This window comes from Zingiber officinale, chromosome 8A (assembly GCF_018446385.1).
Source record: "Zingiber officinale cultivar Zhangliang chromosome 8A, Zo_v1.1, whole genome shotgun sequence".
NCBI lineage: Eukaryota > Viridiplantae > Streptophyta > Magnoliopsida > Zingiberales > Zingiberaceae > Zingiber > Zingiber officinale.
The window spans coordinates 8220107-8237392 of NC_056000.1; the positions used below are offsets into that span (position 1 = coordinate 8220107).

At 38.2% G+C, this 17286-nt stretch overlaps 2 protein-coding genes across 5 annotated transcripts; both read left to right on the forward strand.

The window, feature by feature from the left end:
* Positions 1–512: 512 nt before the first annotated feature.
* Positions 513–5292, forward strand: LOC122012243 (protein ARV 2-like). 4 transcript variants are annotated; one of them, XM_042568719.1, is made up of 10 exons: positions 513–905; positions 998–1045; positions 1453–1539; positions 2459–2504; positions 2587–2669; positions 2746–2840; positions 3365–3431; positions 3542–3617; positions 4357–4687; positions 4783–5292. In XM_042568719.1, the coding sequence occupies exons 1-9, from the start codon at positions 774–776 to the stop codon at positions 4464–4466; spliced, it is 744 nt and encodes a 247-aa protein (XP_042424653.1). In that variant the 5' UTR covers positions 513–773; the 3' UTR covers positions 4467–4687; positions 4783–5292. The 4 variants fall into 4 exon arrangements, with proteins under 4 accessions (XP_042424653.1, XP_042424654.1, XP_042424655.1 ...); XM_042568720.1 differs by having other exon boundaries at positions 4824–5292; XM_042568722.1 differs by having other exon boundaries at positions 775–916.
* Positions 5293–6285: 993 nt separating this feature from the next.
* On the forward strand, positions 6286–8090 carry LOC122012244 (patatin-like protein 3). The gene is made up of 3 exons (XM_042568723.1): positions 6286–7309; positions 7472–7534; positions 7616–8090. Exons 1-3 carry the CDS (start codon positions 6344–6346, stop codon positions 7934–7936), a joined length of 1350 nt encoding a protein of 449 aa, XP_042424657.1. The 5' UTR covers positions 6286–6343; the 3' UTR covers positions 7937–8090.
* The last annotated feature ends 9196 nt before the right edge of the window (positions 8091–17286 follow it).

Consider the following 17286-nt stretch of genomic DNA (forward strand, 5'->3'; position numbering starts at 1 on the left):
ATTTTCCGTATTTATCCTTATTTATTATATCTATACTCATATTTATTTTCATATCATATTTAACTTTTATATTCATGCTTATACCCATCAGAGTTTCAAATATCCATATCTTATCCATCATTCTATTACTTCCTACTATTCTTATTTTTTTTAAAAATATTTTAATGTACTTGTCAGTTCTTTCTCATCTCGTGCTTTTTCGAAAAAAAATATTTCAATATACTTGTCAGCTCTTCCTCATCTCATGTTTTTTCGATCAGGTGAATATTTATTGTGTAAAAGAATATGAATTATGTGTTGATGATTGAGTAAAGAGATAAATTAAGTTTTTTTTAAAATGAAAACTGGGTTAAAATTTTTTGCTTTCCCTATATATATATAGAGAGAGAAGGTTGAGAGAGGGGTCGGATTACTGGTCAAGAGTCGGATAAAATTATAATATCCATATGCAGTTTGACGACATTTTTAATGATTTTAAAAATTATGAGGGGTATTTTATTAAAAAAATGTCATAAACAATTTCTCCCAAATCAAACTTCGATCTATCTCCCCAGGCCTGCGGATCCCTTCGGCTTCCGTCGCCGCCCGGTGTTCCTCGGTAGCAGCGGATCAGCGAAGCACCTTCTCTGCACCAGAACACCGTCTACCTTCGTCGACAGCCGGAAACTCGATGGCCTCCGCTTGTCCACACTCATGAATTACTCCACCCTTTAGTCGCCCATTTTTCCCAAGACGTCCAACGAACAGCCAACCACTTGGCGTCAGCTTCCAGCATGAACGCCGTCAGAGATAAGTCCAGTGACGTTTCCGAGCACCGTCGGCTCCTCCGTTGCGTGAACTGCGCGCGGGAGATGCCCTCGCTCTACGTCCAATACTCGCCTGGCAACATCCGTTTGATGAAATGCGTAAGCGAAGCGTATGATTGGATCCTAGCCGCCAACGTCCTGAAAATCCTTCCTCGACCTTGTCTTTCCTTTATTTCTTTTCTTTCTCGCAGGAATACTGCAGGGCCGTTGCTGATCCCTACATCGAGTGCGAATTTATGGTAGGCGGATTTCTACTTCTAATTAGCATCATGCTAACAAACTGTTCGAAGTTTTGCTTTTTAAGAACCTGTGCGAACTTAGTTACTTGGATGCTTTCCCTGTCCCCCCCCCCCCCCCTCATTATCTCATTGTTTTGCTGACCCATGTGATTGCCAAGCAGCAAACCTTCTTTTTTGTCTGTGATTTCTCTTATATTCTATTTATCTCTCTCATTGGAAGAAGATGGGAATTGCACACCATAAAATCATTCCATCAATATTTGTCATGTTGTCCATGCTACACCAAATTTGGTACATCCAAATAATGACTGTTAGAAAGTTTCGTAGATGCTTTGTGTTTTTGATATCATAGCTTTGTAGGTTATTTCTGTTGCATTCTGGTTTGTAACTGTAGCCTTTTAATGTAGATAATTCTGATAGATTTGATCCTTCATAAGAGGAAAGCCTATCGGCATTTGCTGTTTAACATGCTGAACTTAGGTGGTGATGACAAGGTAAGTTTTATTTTTCTGTTTATCTGTTTGAATTGGATAAATTTCCATCATTTACTGCTCTGTACTTCTTACAGCATGTATGTTACATCTTTAATTAGTTTTGTCATATCCTCCTAGTGTCATTGTCTAATATTTTTTTCCTAGATAATGCATGTACAAAAAAACCAATTTAATGATCAAATATCATCTTCAACTAACATTTTATAGCTCATTGAGTTCATTTAATTTATTTATGCTCATGGTTATTGTAGGTTTATTCATCAACCTTTTGCCCTAGAAAGTAGAACCAGAAGGTTTATAGTTAACATTTGGCTGTATGTAATTTGCTGAGTTCAAACACTTATCTACCAAATGTCATTGTGTTTGTATCTTCTTTTTATTAGCGAACTGCCTGTCCATTCCTTAGTTAAATATATTTTTACTGTAGATTTAACAAAACCTGTGACTGATGAATGCCAATGGTGAAACTTCATTTTCCATAACCTTGCTTCTTGATAATAATAATAAAGTATATCATTTGTAAATGACTTTCACTTGGCTTCAAAAGGAACATATAGATGTTGTTGAAAAACTTGTAATCTGTATCAATTTATAGGTTTCAACTTTCAAGTATAATTTATTGTACAAAGGAAAAAAACAAGCCTTTTACTTCTTGTACATCCATCATAGACCGGAGTGCACAAGGTTTCATGGGTTTGGCAACTTTCTTCTAGTACAAATATTGTCACATGGAGTCATCTATCCAAGTTTTTGAAACTATTGAAGCATCAATTTTCATCATGTTTAATGTAATTATTTTTGTTCTTTCATGTTGATAGTTTTGCTAAGAAAGGTGGAATGCAGGAAATGGCTGTTGAACTAGTGATTGAATTACTTTTATGCATGTGCTTACAAAATTTAATTGGCTTACCATTTACAGGAAGTTGTATGGAAGTCGAGCTTACTTTATTTTATTCTAGATGTGTGTATCCATTCTGTTATTTTTAATAGATATTGTTATACAGTATACAAATATATTCTTCTCTACCAAAACCTTGACAATGGAAGGCAGGTATTATCTCTTAAGGAGTAGTGAAGCTTGTTTTGATTCATCCACACACATTATGATGTCAATTTTGACATGCGGAAAGGTGATGAATTCAGTTGTAGCAAATATTTGGTTGTTGGTGTAAATTTTCACTAATTCTGTCATTGTTTTGGTTGCAGGTATTATTGAATGTTATATTGGGAAATTTGATATTTATATCTGTTCTTTTTCTGGGGACTAGGTTTCTGCTTAAGTTATCATTTAACACAGTCAGGTTGGTTTTTATTAATCAATGCTTATGTTAACAATTTCCCTTTACCCTTTCCTTTCAAGTTGTATTGTGGTTTATTAGTTTGTTTGCATTTATTTCCTATATAATATAACTGCATTTTTATTATTCATATTGTTGTTTGGTAATTCGAAGGGGAGGCTTGGCGCAACGGTAAAGTTGTTGCTTTGTGACCAAAAAGGTCATGGGTTCGAATCCTGGAAACAACCTCTTGCAAAAAGCAGGGTAAGGTTGCGTACAATGGATCCTTCCCCGGGACCCCGCATAGCGGGAGCTTCGTGCACCGGGTTGCCCTTTTATTGTTGTTTGGTAATCCATTCTTATTGGATTTTCTTCTTCTTATAATCCCAATATTCAAATGTGAAATCATTTATCTGTTTATGCCTTTGGCAATGCATTCGTTTGAGATTTCCTTGATCCTATAATCCCAATATTCAATCATTTATCTGTTTATGCCTTTGCATTCGTGAATATTTGCATGTACTCAAAAATATTATTCTTCTCTTCAGCTACAGCCAAATCCTGCTGGCAGTTCTTATCTCAACTTACTTCAGATTGTATTTGATTGCAATGTTGGTTAGTACAGCTCTGCTGCTCTGAACTTGCCTAGGAAACTATACGTAGAAAGATATTTTTGTTATATGAGTTGCATTTGTATTTCTTACATATTCTGATGATCTGTACAGGTTTGGGAATTCCCGTCTTCTGTTCTTTACATTATTGACCTACTTGTTCTATCATCAAATGCACTGGCTTTGGGAGGTCTGCAATCTAACATTAAACATAAAACTTGACTTCTACTTTGTTCATGCTGATTTGTGTATTTTGGTGATAAATGATTTCATTACATAAAACATCGTTTACCTGACAAAAGATGATTTCTACTGATTATGGAACTTAAATTTTTAGTTTTCCTTCTTATTCAGGCTACGTTTAGGTAAGATGTATCACCATACATTGTTTGCACCTCTCTCATTGTTCTGTTGGATACATACTACCGTCCATAATACTTATCACATTGGATTCGTAGGGCATCCTTATGATAGTGTATCAAATCAAACCTAAAATGACATAGAAAATTGAAATAAAATTGATGAAGGAAAGGGGGATAAATTATCTTCGCGCCGAGAAAAGAATCTCACACACAGGAGAGAAATCTCACAATAAAATTTACCAAATCAAAAGATATGTATTAAACTACTAACAAATTAAAGATACTACAATTACTAAGTCAAAATTTAAATCAAAATCTAAATTCATTGATTTTCTTTTATTCCTTATGCGGTCTAATTCAAGACCATAAGAAGATAACTGAAAAGCTATATTACAGTAGTTACCTCTGTAATATTTCATAACATAATCTCTCATATGTTTGATAATTTCCAAGGCTTTGTCGCTTGTAGTTATTAATTATATTCTTAATATTTTGATGCACCATATGGCTATTGTTCATCCTATTATACTGCATGTGCTGAATTTGATAGTGCTCCATTATTTACAGTGGTAACAGAGTCGCAGACTGCTGGATGTCTCATAGTGTGCTTGGGAGCGCACGTAGCTAAATTCTTCAGTAATCATTGGCTACTTCATCTACTATCCGGCCCATCTTAGATATCTTTTGAGGCTTTAATTGCTGTTACTTTGTTCTCTACAACAATCCTGTTATTGTGATATGACCTCCCTATAATTTTGCATTAGCTACATGATGTTGATTATTCAGTATGCATGAGAGACTATTAAATGTAGGCAAATGCCAAGTTGATCAAGTATCACTACAGTAATACAAGCACTGGATGCAGTCTTTTGTTTATCAATTCGGAACATTAAAAAGGGTATAAAGCTTAAGCTAGTTTTCCATTTTCTTAATCATATTGGTTTCTATTTCCCCTACCATCCTGGAGTCTGAATCTCCAAATCTTTATTTCAGTTATGCAGATGCTCATCCTAACTGCATAGCCCTTGTCTCAGTTTGATGGAGGGAGGCAACACATACTTGAAAGTGAGGAGGTGGGGCACATGAAGACAGCTGAGGAGAGATTTGGAAGAGACAGGAATATCTCGTGGATTGGTAGTAAAGCTAGCCATGGCCTTTCGAGTACATGATGCTTCAAAAGGGATCCATCAACAACAAAATCCTGTAAGACTTTATTGCATGTAGCAAATTGGGGCAAAGTTCAAGCTACCCCACACTTCGCGGTCATAGTAAACGGTCGAAATAGATCTTTACTGCTACTTGTCTTTGGATACTCTGCATCAAGCTTCCCGACATGGAGTTAGCTGTAATCATGCAAATGCACTGTTTGAAGGCTAAGGAAACAGTACGGATGACCTACAACGTAACACCATCAAATGCATGTATGGGCATACGACGACAGAACTGATTGGATGTTTATATATATAACTACTAAACCCCAAACAAAATTAATCTTTCCGAGCATCTCTTGTTGAAATTTCTTTTCATGATTTACAGAAAAACAAACCGGTGAAACAGTACAAGATAAGAACAAACACAATAATGTAATTCTGGCTGCATTTGGGTGTAGAACTCGGGGAGTTTCTGCATGAATTTTAAAATCGATTTATGAATAAAATAGATGCATGATGATGGGGGGACGAAGGAAGCAAGTTAATACTGCTGCAGTCGCAGTAACTACTACGTGCATGGATTCTTTGACAGACTTAAAGGCACGCACGTATTCGCAATTAAGAGTACAACCAGGAATGCATTGAATGCAATGGCATACACATATTCATGTGTTCTTTTAGAAAAATAAAATAAATTAAATCAATCATCTTTCTTCTCTTCTAGGATAAATTGCTGAAAAAGAAGAATTTGTTTTTACTGATATAGTGGAACGATGCAGTTTAAAATGAAGCCATAATAATATTATTGTCCTTGTCGAAATAAATTAATCAATAAATGCTGCCAGCAGATAAATTATTATGTTTTTTTATGCAAAGGAGATCGAATAAAGGTGGTTGGTGGTGTAGGGCAGTAAATAATATCATTTTATTTTTTGAAGAAAAACTTTTGCATATGTCACGAGCACTCGAATACGTACTCTCATCATGAACCTTTCATTTGTTAAGCAAGCAATATTTTAATTAGCATTGAATAATTAAAATGACTTCAACTTTATGCATTGGGATATTAATTCTTTAATATTAATCAACAGTGCGAAAAGAATGTTATTGCCCCCAGCTAATTAGAAATCACAGTTTACGATATTATTTTTTAATATTGGAAAAAGGCAACAAAATATAAATGGATTATATCAAATGGCATTATCGCACGTGCGCCGCAGCTCCCCGCTGCGGTCACCCTTGCCGATGATGCTCTCACTCTGATGAAGCTCAACCGTTCATCAACCGAGACAAAAAAATCCCTGCCTTTATTTAAGCCCGACTGCGTACCCCGCCCACCATCCACTCACTCGAAAGGCTCCAAATCAAGCGGTTCCGGTTCAGACTCGTTCCACAGGGCAGCAATGGCGTCGCCGGCGCCGGCGGTTGAGACGGCCATGGACCTCGATAAGCTTAGCTACGAGATTTTCTCCATCCTCGAAAGCAAGTTTCTCTTCGGTTATGATGATCCCCCTAATCTCCTCCTCTCCTCGGCCACCTTCCCCGACGGCGGCCCTCGCCCTCTGCCGCCGGCTGCCGCCTCCAAAGGCCGGTTACGAATCCTTTCCGTCGACGGCGGAGGACGCCCCGCCGACGCCCTCCTTGCTGCCGCCTCCCTCGCACGCCTCGAGTCCTCCCTCCGCCGCCTCTCCGGCGAGCCCTCAGCTCGCGTAGCCGATTTCTTCGACGTCGCCGCCGGCTCCGGCGCCGGAGGAGTTCTCGCGGCCATGCTCTTCGCCTGCGGCCCAGATGGGCGCTCCCTGCTCTCCGCCGCCGACGCCCTGGGGCTCCTCCTATCGAAGAGCGGCCGGTCGTCGTTCGCGGACGCGAGGCGCGGCCCGCTCGCGTGGTGGAGGCCGCGCGGAGCCGCTGGGGTGTTCCGGAAGGTTTTAGGCAACGCCACGCTGCGGGACACCGTGAAGCCGCTTCTTGTGCCGTGCTTCGACCTGGCGACGGGGGCGCCGTTCCTCTTCTCGCGCGCGGACGCGGTGGAGGGAGACGCGTACGATTTCCCGCTGCGGCAGGTCTGCGCCGCCACGTGCGCATCGGGGACGGCGCCGGTGGAAATGCGGTCTGCGGACGGAAAGACTCGAATCGCAGCCATTGGCGGCGGCGTCTCGATGAGCAACCCTGCGGCCGCGGCCATCAGCCACGTACTCAACAACAAATGCGAGTTCCCGTTCGCCGACGGGATGAAGGACCTCATGGTTCTCTCCCTCAGTAGCACCATGGCCGGCGGCATCGGCAAAGAAGTAGATCCGCGAAGGAGGAGGCTGGTTCCGTCGCTGGCGGAACTCCTCCGGATTGCAGGCGAAGGAGTCGCCGATGTGGTACGGACAACATCCTCTCTCTATGCCCGTCGCTCCATTGTTTTCCTTCTAATAGATCAGCTTATTAATTAAAGACTTAAAGCCCCCCAATTGGCTGAAGGGCTATCATCATAATTCGACCGTTAAAATTCCAAAAATTAATTTTAAATCGCATTTTGTCAGGTGGACCAAGCAATCGCGATGTCATTCGGACAAAACAGGGCTGACAATTACGTGAGGATTCAGGTAAAAGTTAAACGCTATTAATATCACGAATTATGAAATGCAATATAATTTATCGAATTAATTTAATTAAATCTTTCTCAGGGCAACGGATTCGATTTACATGATCGCGAGGATATTCAAAAAACAAGAGACAGCGGCAAATTGCTGAGCTTGTTGGAGAAACAATTGTCGCAGAAGAACGTGGAATCGTTATTATTTCGAGGGAAGAAAATCTCGGAGCAAACCAACGCTGAGAAGCTCGACCGGTTCGCCGGGGAGCTGGTCAAGGAAGACCAGCGGAGGGGCAACAGCCAAATTCCCAACGTGGTACTGAAGCAGGTGGCGACGCCGAGGACTTCCTCCACCGCCGGCGTCGCCGCCACGAGGGAGGTAGCACCAGCGAGGACGTCCATATCGTGTTAATTAATTTTATTCAAAAAATGGGGAAAAAAAGAGAAAAAAAAAACGCATAGATCTTTTAGGAAAAAAATAAGAGACGAAGGCTGTGTAACCGATGAACGTGAATGACTTTGTACATCTATTTAGTTGGATTCTGTTTATATTATGCGACGATCATCCTCGATGAATCGAAAATTTTAAAATTAGAAAGAAAAAAAAACGAATTTTTTTTCAAAAACTATATTGAGAGGAACAAAATTTCAGTAAAAAAAAACATCAATTATTCCATTCTTCAGATAATTCAGTATCTTAAACTCAGCGACAGTAGCAAGGCGATGCCAATTTGGAAAGTTGCGAGATCTTTGTCCTCTCCGTGGGCCCCTCCTCCGCAATTGGCGGTACGAGTGGACAAGAGGTGGGACCCAATTTTCGCCGACCAGCGAGGGTGTTAGCGCGGTTGTCAGTTGTGAAAAGCTACGCCTCTGCGCGTGTGCCTTTTTTCTTGATCGTCTTTTGTCCGCTCCGCGACTTTCGGGCAACGAGAGGTCGTAATCACTATTATGATCATGATTAATTCGGTTAATAATCCTTCATTTTTCATCCCCCCAAAAAATCACCTGGCAATTATCACTGCAGCGATCTTAAATTCTCAGTAAAACAGGGACGATCCAATTAATTAACCCTACGGGCTACGTGGATGCATCAAATGAATCGAGTAAAGGAACAAGTAGGTTTAGTTAGATTGCTTTTGGTCAATGAATAAAGTGGATGATTATCATGTGGGGTCACCGACACCGCCATGCAATTAGAATCAAACACGTGGTTGCCGCCCTGAGATTTTATTGAGCGACGGGGAGATTTTTGGGCCTCAATTTCATTGTGGGCTGCAGCACATGTGCGACCCAACCATATCTTATCGGATTGGATCTTGCGTAAGTTCGGATCTATTTCGACCCGCTTGGTGGCTGTCTGGTGGATGGAGTGCGATAGGCGATCCTATACAAACTCCTAAAGCTTTCGGTTCGTGCTCGCGCGCCAGTAACTCTCTCGTCGGCGGTAGGTTATGCCATTGGATTTCTTCCTACGGAAGGTTTCTAATGAAAGGCGATGGGTTTGTCGTTCCGGAGGTTCACTCCCTCCGCCGCATCGGCCTCGCGTCGAGCTCTGGCCTGTGAGCAGCACGCCATTGATGAATACTATGACGAAAAAAGGGACATCAAAGAGTGGTAAAGAGGGGCTAGAGATCCACAAATTGGGGTTCGTAGAATATTGTGTCTCAACTTTCTAAAAGGGGATGCAGGCAGGTATCAGGTGCTATTGTTTGAACTGTCAATTCATTCTAATGTTTAGGGTTTAACTCAATTTTGCCTTTTGGAAATTAATTATCTAGGAAATTGTAATATTTCATCATAACCTATTTGTCTGATCAGGTTTTGTGAGAAGTCCTCGCGTTGCTGAGTTGTCTCGAAGTAACTCAAAGCTATTTTCTTTAAGATTTTGAAGATTAAGTACATTATACAATTAGGAAAATAATATTTTTATTTTGCATCATGTATGGGCGCATACCTTTTTGCCATCCCTCAAGCTTTAAATTTGTCACTAGAAAATTTGGAGATTTTTCAATTGTAAACGACCCTTTGCTTCTACCAATAATTTTCTTAAAGGAAGATGACTAGTTTCCATGTATAATTGGTGTTCAATGTTGTCATTTCTTCTATCAGGTGATATAAGTATCATTCATGTAGCAGTAGGGATGTCAAGGTTAGATGTAGGATCCATGATCTTGGAGGGTTCTAGTAGGGTGGGACAACAGAGTCCTGATGAGTGATTGTAATTGGCTCATATTGTAGATTTCTGGTGTCATTCGTTTTTTCCACTAGTCATTGTCAAATAACTAATTTATCTTGGCAGCTCTACTTTGTTTTTATGTAAACTTTGTGTTAATGAAGTTGTATTCATTACCAATAAATGTTGCACGTTATTTAGTCTACATTTGCTTCTAAATCCTAGATCTTAATGTTTCATTTCAGTTATTGCTTCTCTTAATATTTTTGAATGCTTTATTATTTCAGATATCTCGAAGTTGTTGGTCAAATAGTTACACGTGTTCCTGCACAACTATGGTTAATATTTTCCATCAGATATTCGTGTAGGACTAGGATTAGTTGATGCAAGATGCATTACTGAGTTTTTTTAGTTCTTAAAGAATTGATTGTAATTTTTCATCACGGATAGGTTTTTGTTGTTTTCTTATCCAGCTCTTGTTTTGGTTGTGTGCATATCTAGTTTCCTTGGTGATCTCGTACACATGCAACAATGCTTGGGTCCAAAAGTTAAGCTTTCCTGTCTCATCTGCTACATTGGTGAATTGCTTATGTTAGTTGTGTTTTGCAGTTTTACCACTGGAGCTTGATTATAGACTCAAAAACCATTTGCTCTTCTCAAGAAATTTAAATAGAGTATGGTACTCTTAAACTGCATATGCGCCACCATGAAGTTGAGCTGTATGTTCCCTCCTCCAATTCTCTTGATGTTAACCGAGTTACTATATTGCAGTATTGTTTTATCATTACATGGTGTACTCTTGTATTAGTTTCCATTTCAAGCCCAAAACAAGTCTGGTTGTTGAGAACAATGTCAGTTGATGAAAGTGGCAAAGTTGTAAACTTTGACTACAATAAACGGTATGTTGGATCATGTTCTGTAGGAGCTGCCGCTATTATTTTATTCTACAAGTAAGCAATTTTGTTGTTGATTCACCAACAATCAAGTTGCGCATTTTGCTGGTCTGGGATACAATGCTGCTACCTGTATTCTTTATTAAGACACTGATGGAATTCAAAATTGCAGCTTCCAATATATACCATTAAAGTAGCATGTGGGGGTAACCACCATCTGTTACCAAGCTATTGCTACAGTTCGTTTGTGGGTAAGATGAAACGTAAATATATAAAATATGTTTGTTTGATTTTTTTTTAAAAAACAAGAGGTTAGAGGAAATGCTACTGAATTCTATTCAACTCTACATTTGTTGGTTTTATTGGAATGCTGCTTATTTGAGTATTGCTTATTTACAGTCGATGATTTGCAAATGAGTTTCAATTATTATTATTTTTTTAAAAAGGAGTTTGCATGGATTACGAGTACCACGCAATTTTGTTATTAGAGGCCATAGTAGATACAATAAAATGTGTTTCTACTTCTCACGTTGTTACAGTGTATTGTGGAAATGGCTATTTTACATGCCCCTCAATGTATTAGTAAAATGAGAACAAATATAGAAGAAAAGCTCCAATCACTTCAAGCGTCATTCTATAATCAGCTGCCTCCATCAATTCGATAATAATCAACTATTATTCGAGCTTCATGGTGGCAAAAGACGAATACGCTCGTCCCCAAGTTCTTCTGTCAATCCGTCTCAGGACTAATACGGAGAAGGTAAATCTTGGGCGACTACTAGTCTTTGGAATAGTGATTAACACATAAGGGAGGTATTTACCTCGGCTATGCCGAGATTCGAACCCCATACCTCATGGTGGCAACATCTCATGAGCTTCATACTTCATATGACAATTTACAAAGGACGTACGGAGATTTTTGAATTGATCAAAAGTGCATACTATTTCAGTATTTATCAAATGACACACTTAGTTATATGTTTGTTCCATTCTACCCCTCCTGATAAATCTAAGTTTTTCTCTTTCTATTTTTGTCTATTTTTTTTTCTCTCTTCTTTTTTCTTTCTCCTATACATGCAACCACTCTTATTTTTCCTCACCTCTCGTGTCTTTCCTCTTTCTTTTGCATGCATGTATGTATAACGCGGGTCTGATATGCAAATTTTATCATGCCCACGACGTTTAGAACTTAGCTGATTTTTTCGATAACATTTTAATACCTCCGGAGAAGCCGAAATAAGTAATGGAGGGTATCATTTGACTCCTTACGGTCTCAGAAATCCACATGACTTGAAATTGTTACAATCTGAGGTCTAGGTCGATCAATGGTTTTTTATCGAAATTCACGGACCTGGACAGGTCTGATTGAATCTATTTCAGGTCTTGTAGATTTCTTAGGTTGTAAGGAGTCCAACGATGCCCTTCATTACTTATTTAGTCTTCTCCAGAGGTAGTAAAATATTATCAGAAGAATCAACCCAATGTGGGTATGATATGTAATCATATTAGGCTCAGATCCATATCAGGCTCACGTTGAGCTGATTTTTCCGATAATATTTTAACACCTTTAGAGAAGCGGAAATAAGTAATGGAGGACATTGTTGGACTTCTTGTAATTTTAGAAATCTACAGGAGGTCCAATAGGACCTATTTATGTCCATTAGTGGATTTTAATCAGAATTCACTAATCAACCTAGAGATTTCAGATTGTAGCAGTTTCAGGTCATGTGGATTTCTGATGTAACAAGGAGTCCAATGATGTCCTCCATTACTTATTTCGGATTCTCCGGAGGTGTTAAAATATTATTGAAAAAATTAACTAAATCCTAAACGTCATGGACATGATATGATTTGCATATCAGATCCACGTTATGTATGCAAAAGAGAGAGAAAAGGAAAGGTAAAAGAGGCTACATATATATAGGAGAGAAGAAGGCAAAAAAAAAAGGAAGTTAGATTTATCATGAGGAGTAGAACGGAAAGAGCACATAATTGCGTGTATTTTTTCATAAATACTAAAATAACGTACACCTTGTAGTTAATTCAGAAATTTACGTATACCCTTAGAAAATTGCCGTACTTCATATTTTATACTAATGATTAATTGTATTAAAAAAAATTCTATTGTCCTATGTACGTGATCTATCTGTATGTTCCTTTCTCACTAATCATGTTATAGCTTATAAAAAATAGTCCCAATAACAAACATCCTTCAAAATAACAATTGCTTTTAGTACTGATGCTGACACATGCATGAATGTTGAATTTCACTGTAACCCACCAAAGACACCTTTCTTTTATTTTATATTATCCAAATGGCCAAGCAACTTAAAATTTTATATCTTCTGCTCATTAATTTTCCATCTGCCTGCATCTATGAATAGCTAATGGGAAAATTACAGTCTTCGCTTTTGGTTACCATTTTATTTTATTTTATCAAGGTGTGGATGTTTTGTATCACTTTACCTCTATATGATTTAATTTCCATTTTACCCTGCTCTCTCTTTCATTTACGCTGCAGGGGTCCTGCTAATTAGTTACATGTATACCAATCTATTTGAATTAATTCACTTAACTCCATTTTTCTCAAATCCCAACGTCTGCCTTGGATAGGCATCCACTTGTTATGACGCCTCTCATCTATTTAATTAGTTATTTACCTATTCTGCTACTCCATTATCATCTGCTTATTTTTTTACACTGCATTTTTATCCTCTAATATTATTTTCTAATGAATCCATTCATTAATATTTGTTTGAAAGTTCATGTTAGCCAATAACCTAATACGGAATCCTCACCTTTTTTTTCAACTCAACTTAGAAACGACTTTAGCTGGCTTTGGAAATTATATAGAGAATTAAGGATAGTGTATATTAAACTAATTAAGGATGTGTACGAGAATGTAATGACAAGTGAAGATCTGATTAACCGAAACATTTTTCATAAAGATAGGATTACATCAAGGATTAACTCTAAGTCTCTATCTTTTTACATTAATCATGGATGAATTCATTGGACACATCCAAGATACAGTATCGCATTGTATGTTATTTGTAGATGATATTATTTTGGTAGATGAGACACGTGAAGTAGTAACTGTTAAACTCGAATTTTGGCGAGAAATGCTAGAAGTGAAAAGTTTTAGGCTTACTAGAGTAAAGACGGAATATATAAAATTTAAGTTTAACAATATTAGACATAATGAAATAGTTATTAAGATAGGAGATAACTCGTATATGAGTTTTAAATATTTAGGATCATTTTTTAAAAATGATGGAGGGTTTAAGAGAGATGTCTTACATAGAATATAAGTGAAATGGTTAAAATGGAGGAGAGCGTTAAGTATTTTTTTGTAATCATAAAGTACGTCTAAGATTTAAAGGAAAATTTTATAAAGTGGCAATTAGACCTGTTTTGTTATATGGAGTTGGATATTGGCTATGACGCAAGCACATTAGCAGAAGATGAGAGTTGCGGAGATGAGGATATTAATGTGGATGTGCAGACATATAAGGATGAATAAAATAAAAAATAAAAAATAAAAATATTAGAGAGAAAATCGAGGTTGTATCTATTGACGGACACGTTTAAGATGGTATAAATATGTATGTCCAATAAATGCTTCAGTTAAGCGATATGAACTATGACAAATATATATATTAAATGAGGAAGAGGAAAACTAAAAAAAGACTTTGTTAGTAACAATAGAACAAGATTAAATTTATTTAAATATAAATAATGATATAGTAGGAGAAAGAGCCAAATGACGTAGAAGGATCCATATAACCGACCCCGCATAGTGGAATTAGTCTTGGTTGTTATTGTAATATCCTTTTCTAATAATCCCAAGTGAATATGTTATGTTCAGGGACGGAAATGCATTTGTACAAGCTCAGCTCAACAGGGAATCTACCAACCAAGATCCAAGCAACTTCTCTCAGGTTTTAACTCGTGCTTCTCTCTTAATTTAGAGCTTCTCTATGTCCCATGCATGCCTGTACTTGATTTGAGTTCGTTATACTGTATTAGGTCACAATCTGCCAATTTACAGATTCAAATGTCAGAATCTATAAATTTTTTAGGTCAAAAAAGATTCTTAATCTACTCTTTAACTTAATTTGCAAACTTTTCGATATATAATGTTCATTATACAGTTCTGTTCCTTTGAGCGAATAATGCGTATAAATATTTTTTTTGTCCCTCTATTTGAGAGGAGAAATAAAAAGTCCATTTTATTTAATAGCTTAAGCTCATTTAGTAATTTTATGAAATAAATTGTCGTCGTATGAATGAATCGGGCTACACATAAACTACAATTAGCTTTGGTGATTCAGTGGTGCGGGTGTTATCTGATGTTTTATAATTAAGCCACGGGGTGGCATGCCATTGTCACCATCTGGATGAATCAATGCAACATACTTTTCTGGGCCATGGTTGGCTTGCCTTTGGATCCATAGGACCATAGCATGACTTGACAAACCTTTAGTCAGATTAAAAAAAAAAAATCTGAAACAAATAATTTTCGTTCCAATCTCGCAAGATAAAACTGTCTCTGTTATAGCTTGGTCAGAATACAACATACTTCTGAATTATATTACTTTTGACCTTGATATTTTTTTGTTGTTGTTTTAGAGTGATATTGACTTTCAACTTTTTATCTTGCGCTGTGATGTGCCAGGGGGACCATCTGCATTTGTAGTATTGGAGATGCCAAAATATAGGAGAGCAATTAGCTGAACAACAAAGAATAAATCAAAAAGTCTTCTTTAAAAAAAATTACTAAGTGTTATACTTTTAGTCGGCATGCATGTTCTGCAATAATACATCCATATTTTCAGCAAAGACAACTGTTCACTTCATCTTGCAAATTACTTTCTCACTGTGATTACTGAAACAGTATTTATGATTCAATTAATTGTTCCAGGCACTTGGTCCATAAGCCACTCATGACCAGCTCTGCATGACATCTTGCTCCACTCTGCTCCGGAAGCCACAACACTCGGAATGATTTCCAATTTGTCTGTGCGAGAGAGGCACAATCTCAAGTCCCGGAGCAGCTCAAGATCTGCCTCGGTCTGACTTTTGAGACCCAACAGATGATTTTATATTCTCTTTTTTGAATCATTAAACGCAATGAATTTTCATGTGCAGTAGTGGCAATTATTTTTTTCTGTAAGCGACTTCAATTTGAAATGCAAGTTACACCTTTTCAAAACTGGCCTGTCATGATCATTATTTTATATGCGAGACAGGATAGAACGGTAATGCAATGTGGCCCCTTCATGTCGGCTCTTGCAAGAAAGACAACCACTAATGGAGATTGTACTCATCGAACTATTAAATCAGTTGAAGCATTGGATCTAATCCCAATCTTCAGGGATGTCGACTGACAGCGACTCTAATCACTGCAGGTTTAAGATAATGCGAGCTAATCATGCATGCACTACTATATATATAATCACCTGTGTTATTTTAATCGCAGAAGAATCTAATCATAGGATTAAGTAAAGGACTGAGGCAACGAAGGTTTGCCGCGTCGTTATAATTATATTTTAAGCCCTGTTGCATGCAGATGACTAAAGCTACAGACAGCTACAGGAGACGTGAAGCGAGGAGGATTGAGGAAGAAGAAACGAAACAAGAATCTGAAGGCCAATTCGAGCTTAAGGGATGCGGCCAGAACATTGAACTTTGGGCAAGTTTTATCCAGGGAGGAAGCATCTGCAAGCTTGCGACGTCAAGTAAAAGAGAAAGAAAACAAGAGGAAAAGGAGCTGTCCACTGCCTCATTCTGTGGATTGGGTGCACTGATTTAGCTTAAAGTATACAACGGTGGTGATTCCCAGTGGGACCTCCAAAACATTCTCTCAATCATCTCCCCCATACTTGTTGATTGCTTATGTGAGTTTAGTCCACATTCTCTCAATTATCTCCCCCATACTTGTTGATTGCTTATGTGAGTTTAGTCCTCTCGTCAAACAATTTCACATCAGTGCCAATGAGGTGAGATTTCACAGATAATGCAAAATATTGAATGTGCTGTTTAAATAATGCAGATACGGGTTTCATCTGATTTTTCCATTCTTGCAAGTAGGTCACTGGACAGCAGACAGATCAAAAAAACAAAAAACAAAAAAAAAAAGCAAGATCATACCTTTTCCATGTTGATCCTAGGAAATGGTTTCACAGAGATGATGATAACATTCTTAAAGATGTAATGTATGCCCCTCTCCTTAGTGGCTCCATCCAAGCCAGCATAATCTGTCTCTGCCATGGGTGGGTGGGAGTAGAGATGCCCCAGAAAGAGGCAGCTTGTGCCACTATTATCTCATGAACATGAGAACCAGGGCATCTTCAGACTGCTGGTGGAACTCACCACTCAACATAAATGAGTACTTTGAGAAAAATGCACGAGAAAGCAAGTGGTCCCTAAAGTCATCCTATTCCTTGCGAAAACAATAGGTTTAGCTGGACGATAAGCATACACATCCAATTCCATACTTCGTGATCCCATGAGCATCATGCTTTCTCCTTTTTCTGCCCCTTTATCTTATTGGATTTCTTGAGTTTGGATGAGCTGATGGTAGGCAACATCGCGAGAAGATGTCACTGTTTTCGTGGTGTTGGAGCTAGAGGATATTTTTTGGGAAGGAAGATGCACAGAAACATGGTTGCATTAGCATCTTCAGCAATCAAG

Coding starts and splice junctions, on each gene's coding strand:
- LOC122012243 (XM_042568719.1), top strand. CDS start 774: ATGAACGCCGTCAGAGATAAGTCCAGTGACGTTTCCGAGCACCGTCGG. Junction 1,046..1,452: donor ACATCGAGTGCGAATTTATG/GTAGGCGGATTT, acceptor CTTTTAATGTAG/ATAATTCTGATAGATTTGAT. Junction 2,505..2,586: donor TTATTTTATTCTAGATGTGT/GTATCCATTCTG, acceptor TGACAATGGAAG/GCAGGTATTATCTCTTAAGG.
- LOC122012244 (XM_042568723.1), top strand. CDS start 6,344: ATGGCGTCGCCGGCGCCGGCGGTTGAGACGGCCATGGACCTCGATAAG. Junction 7,310..7,471: donor GCGAAGGAGTCGCCGATGTG/GTACGGACAACA, acceptor GCATTTTGTCAG/GTGGACCAAGCAATCGCGAT. Junction 7,535..7,615: donor ACAATTACGTGAGGATTCAG/GTAAAAGTTAAA, acceptor AATCTTTCTCAG/GGCAACGGATTCGATTTACA.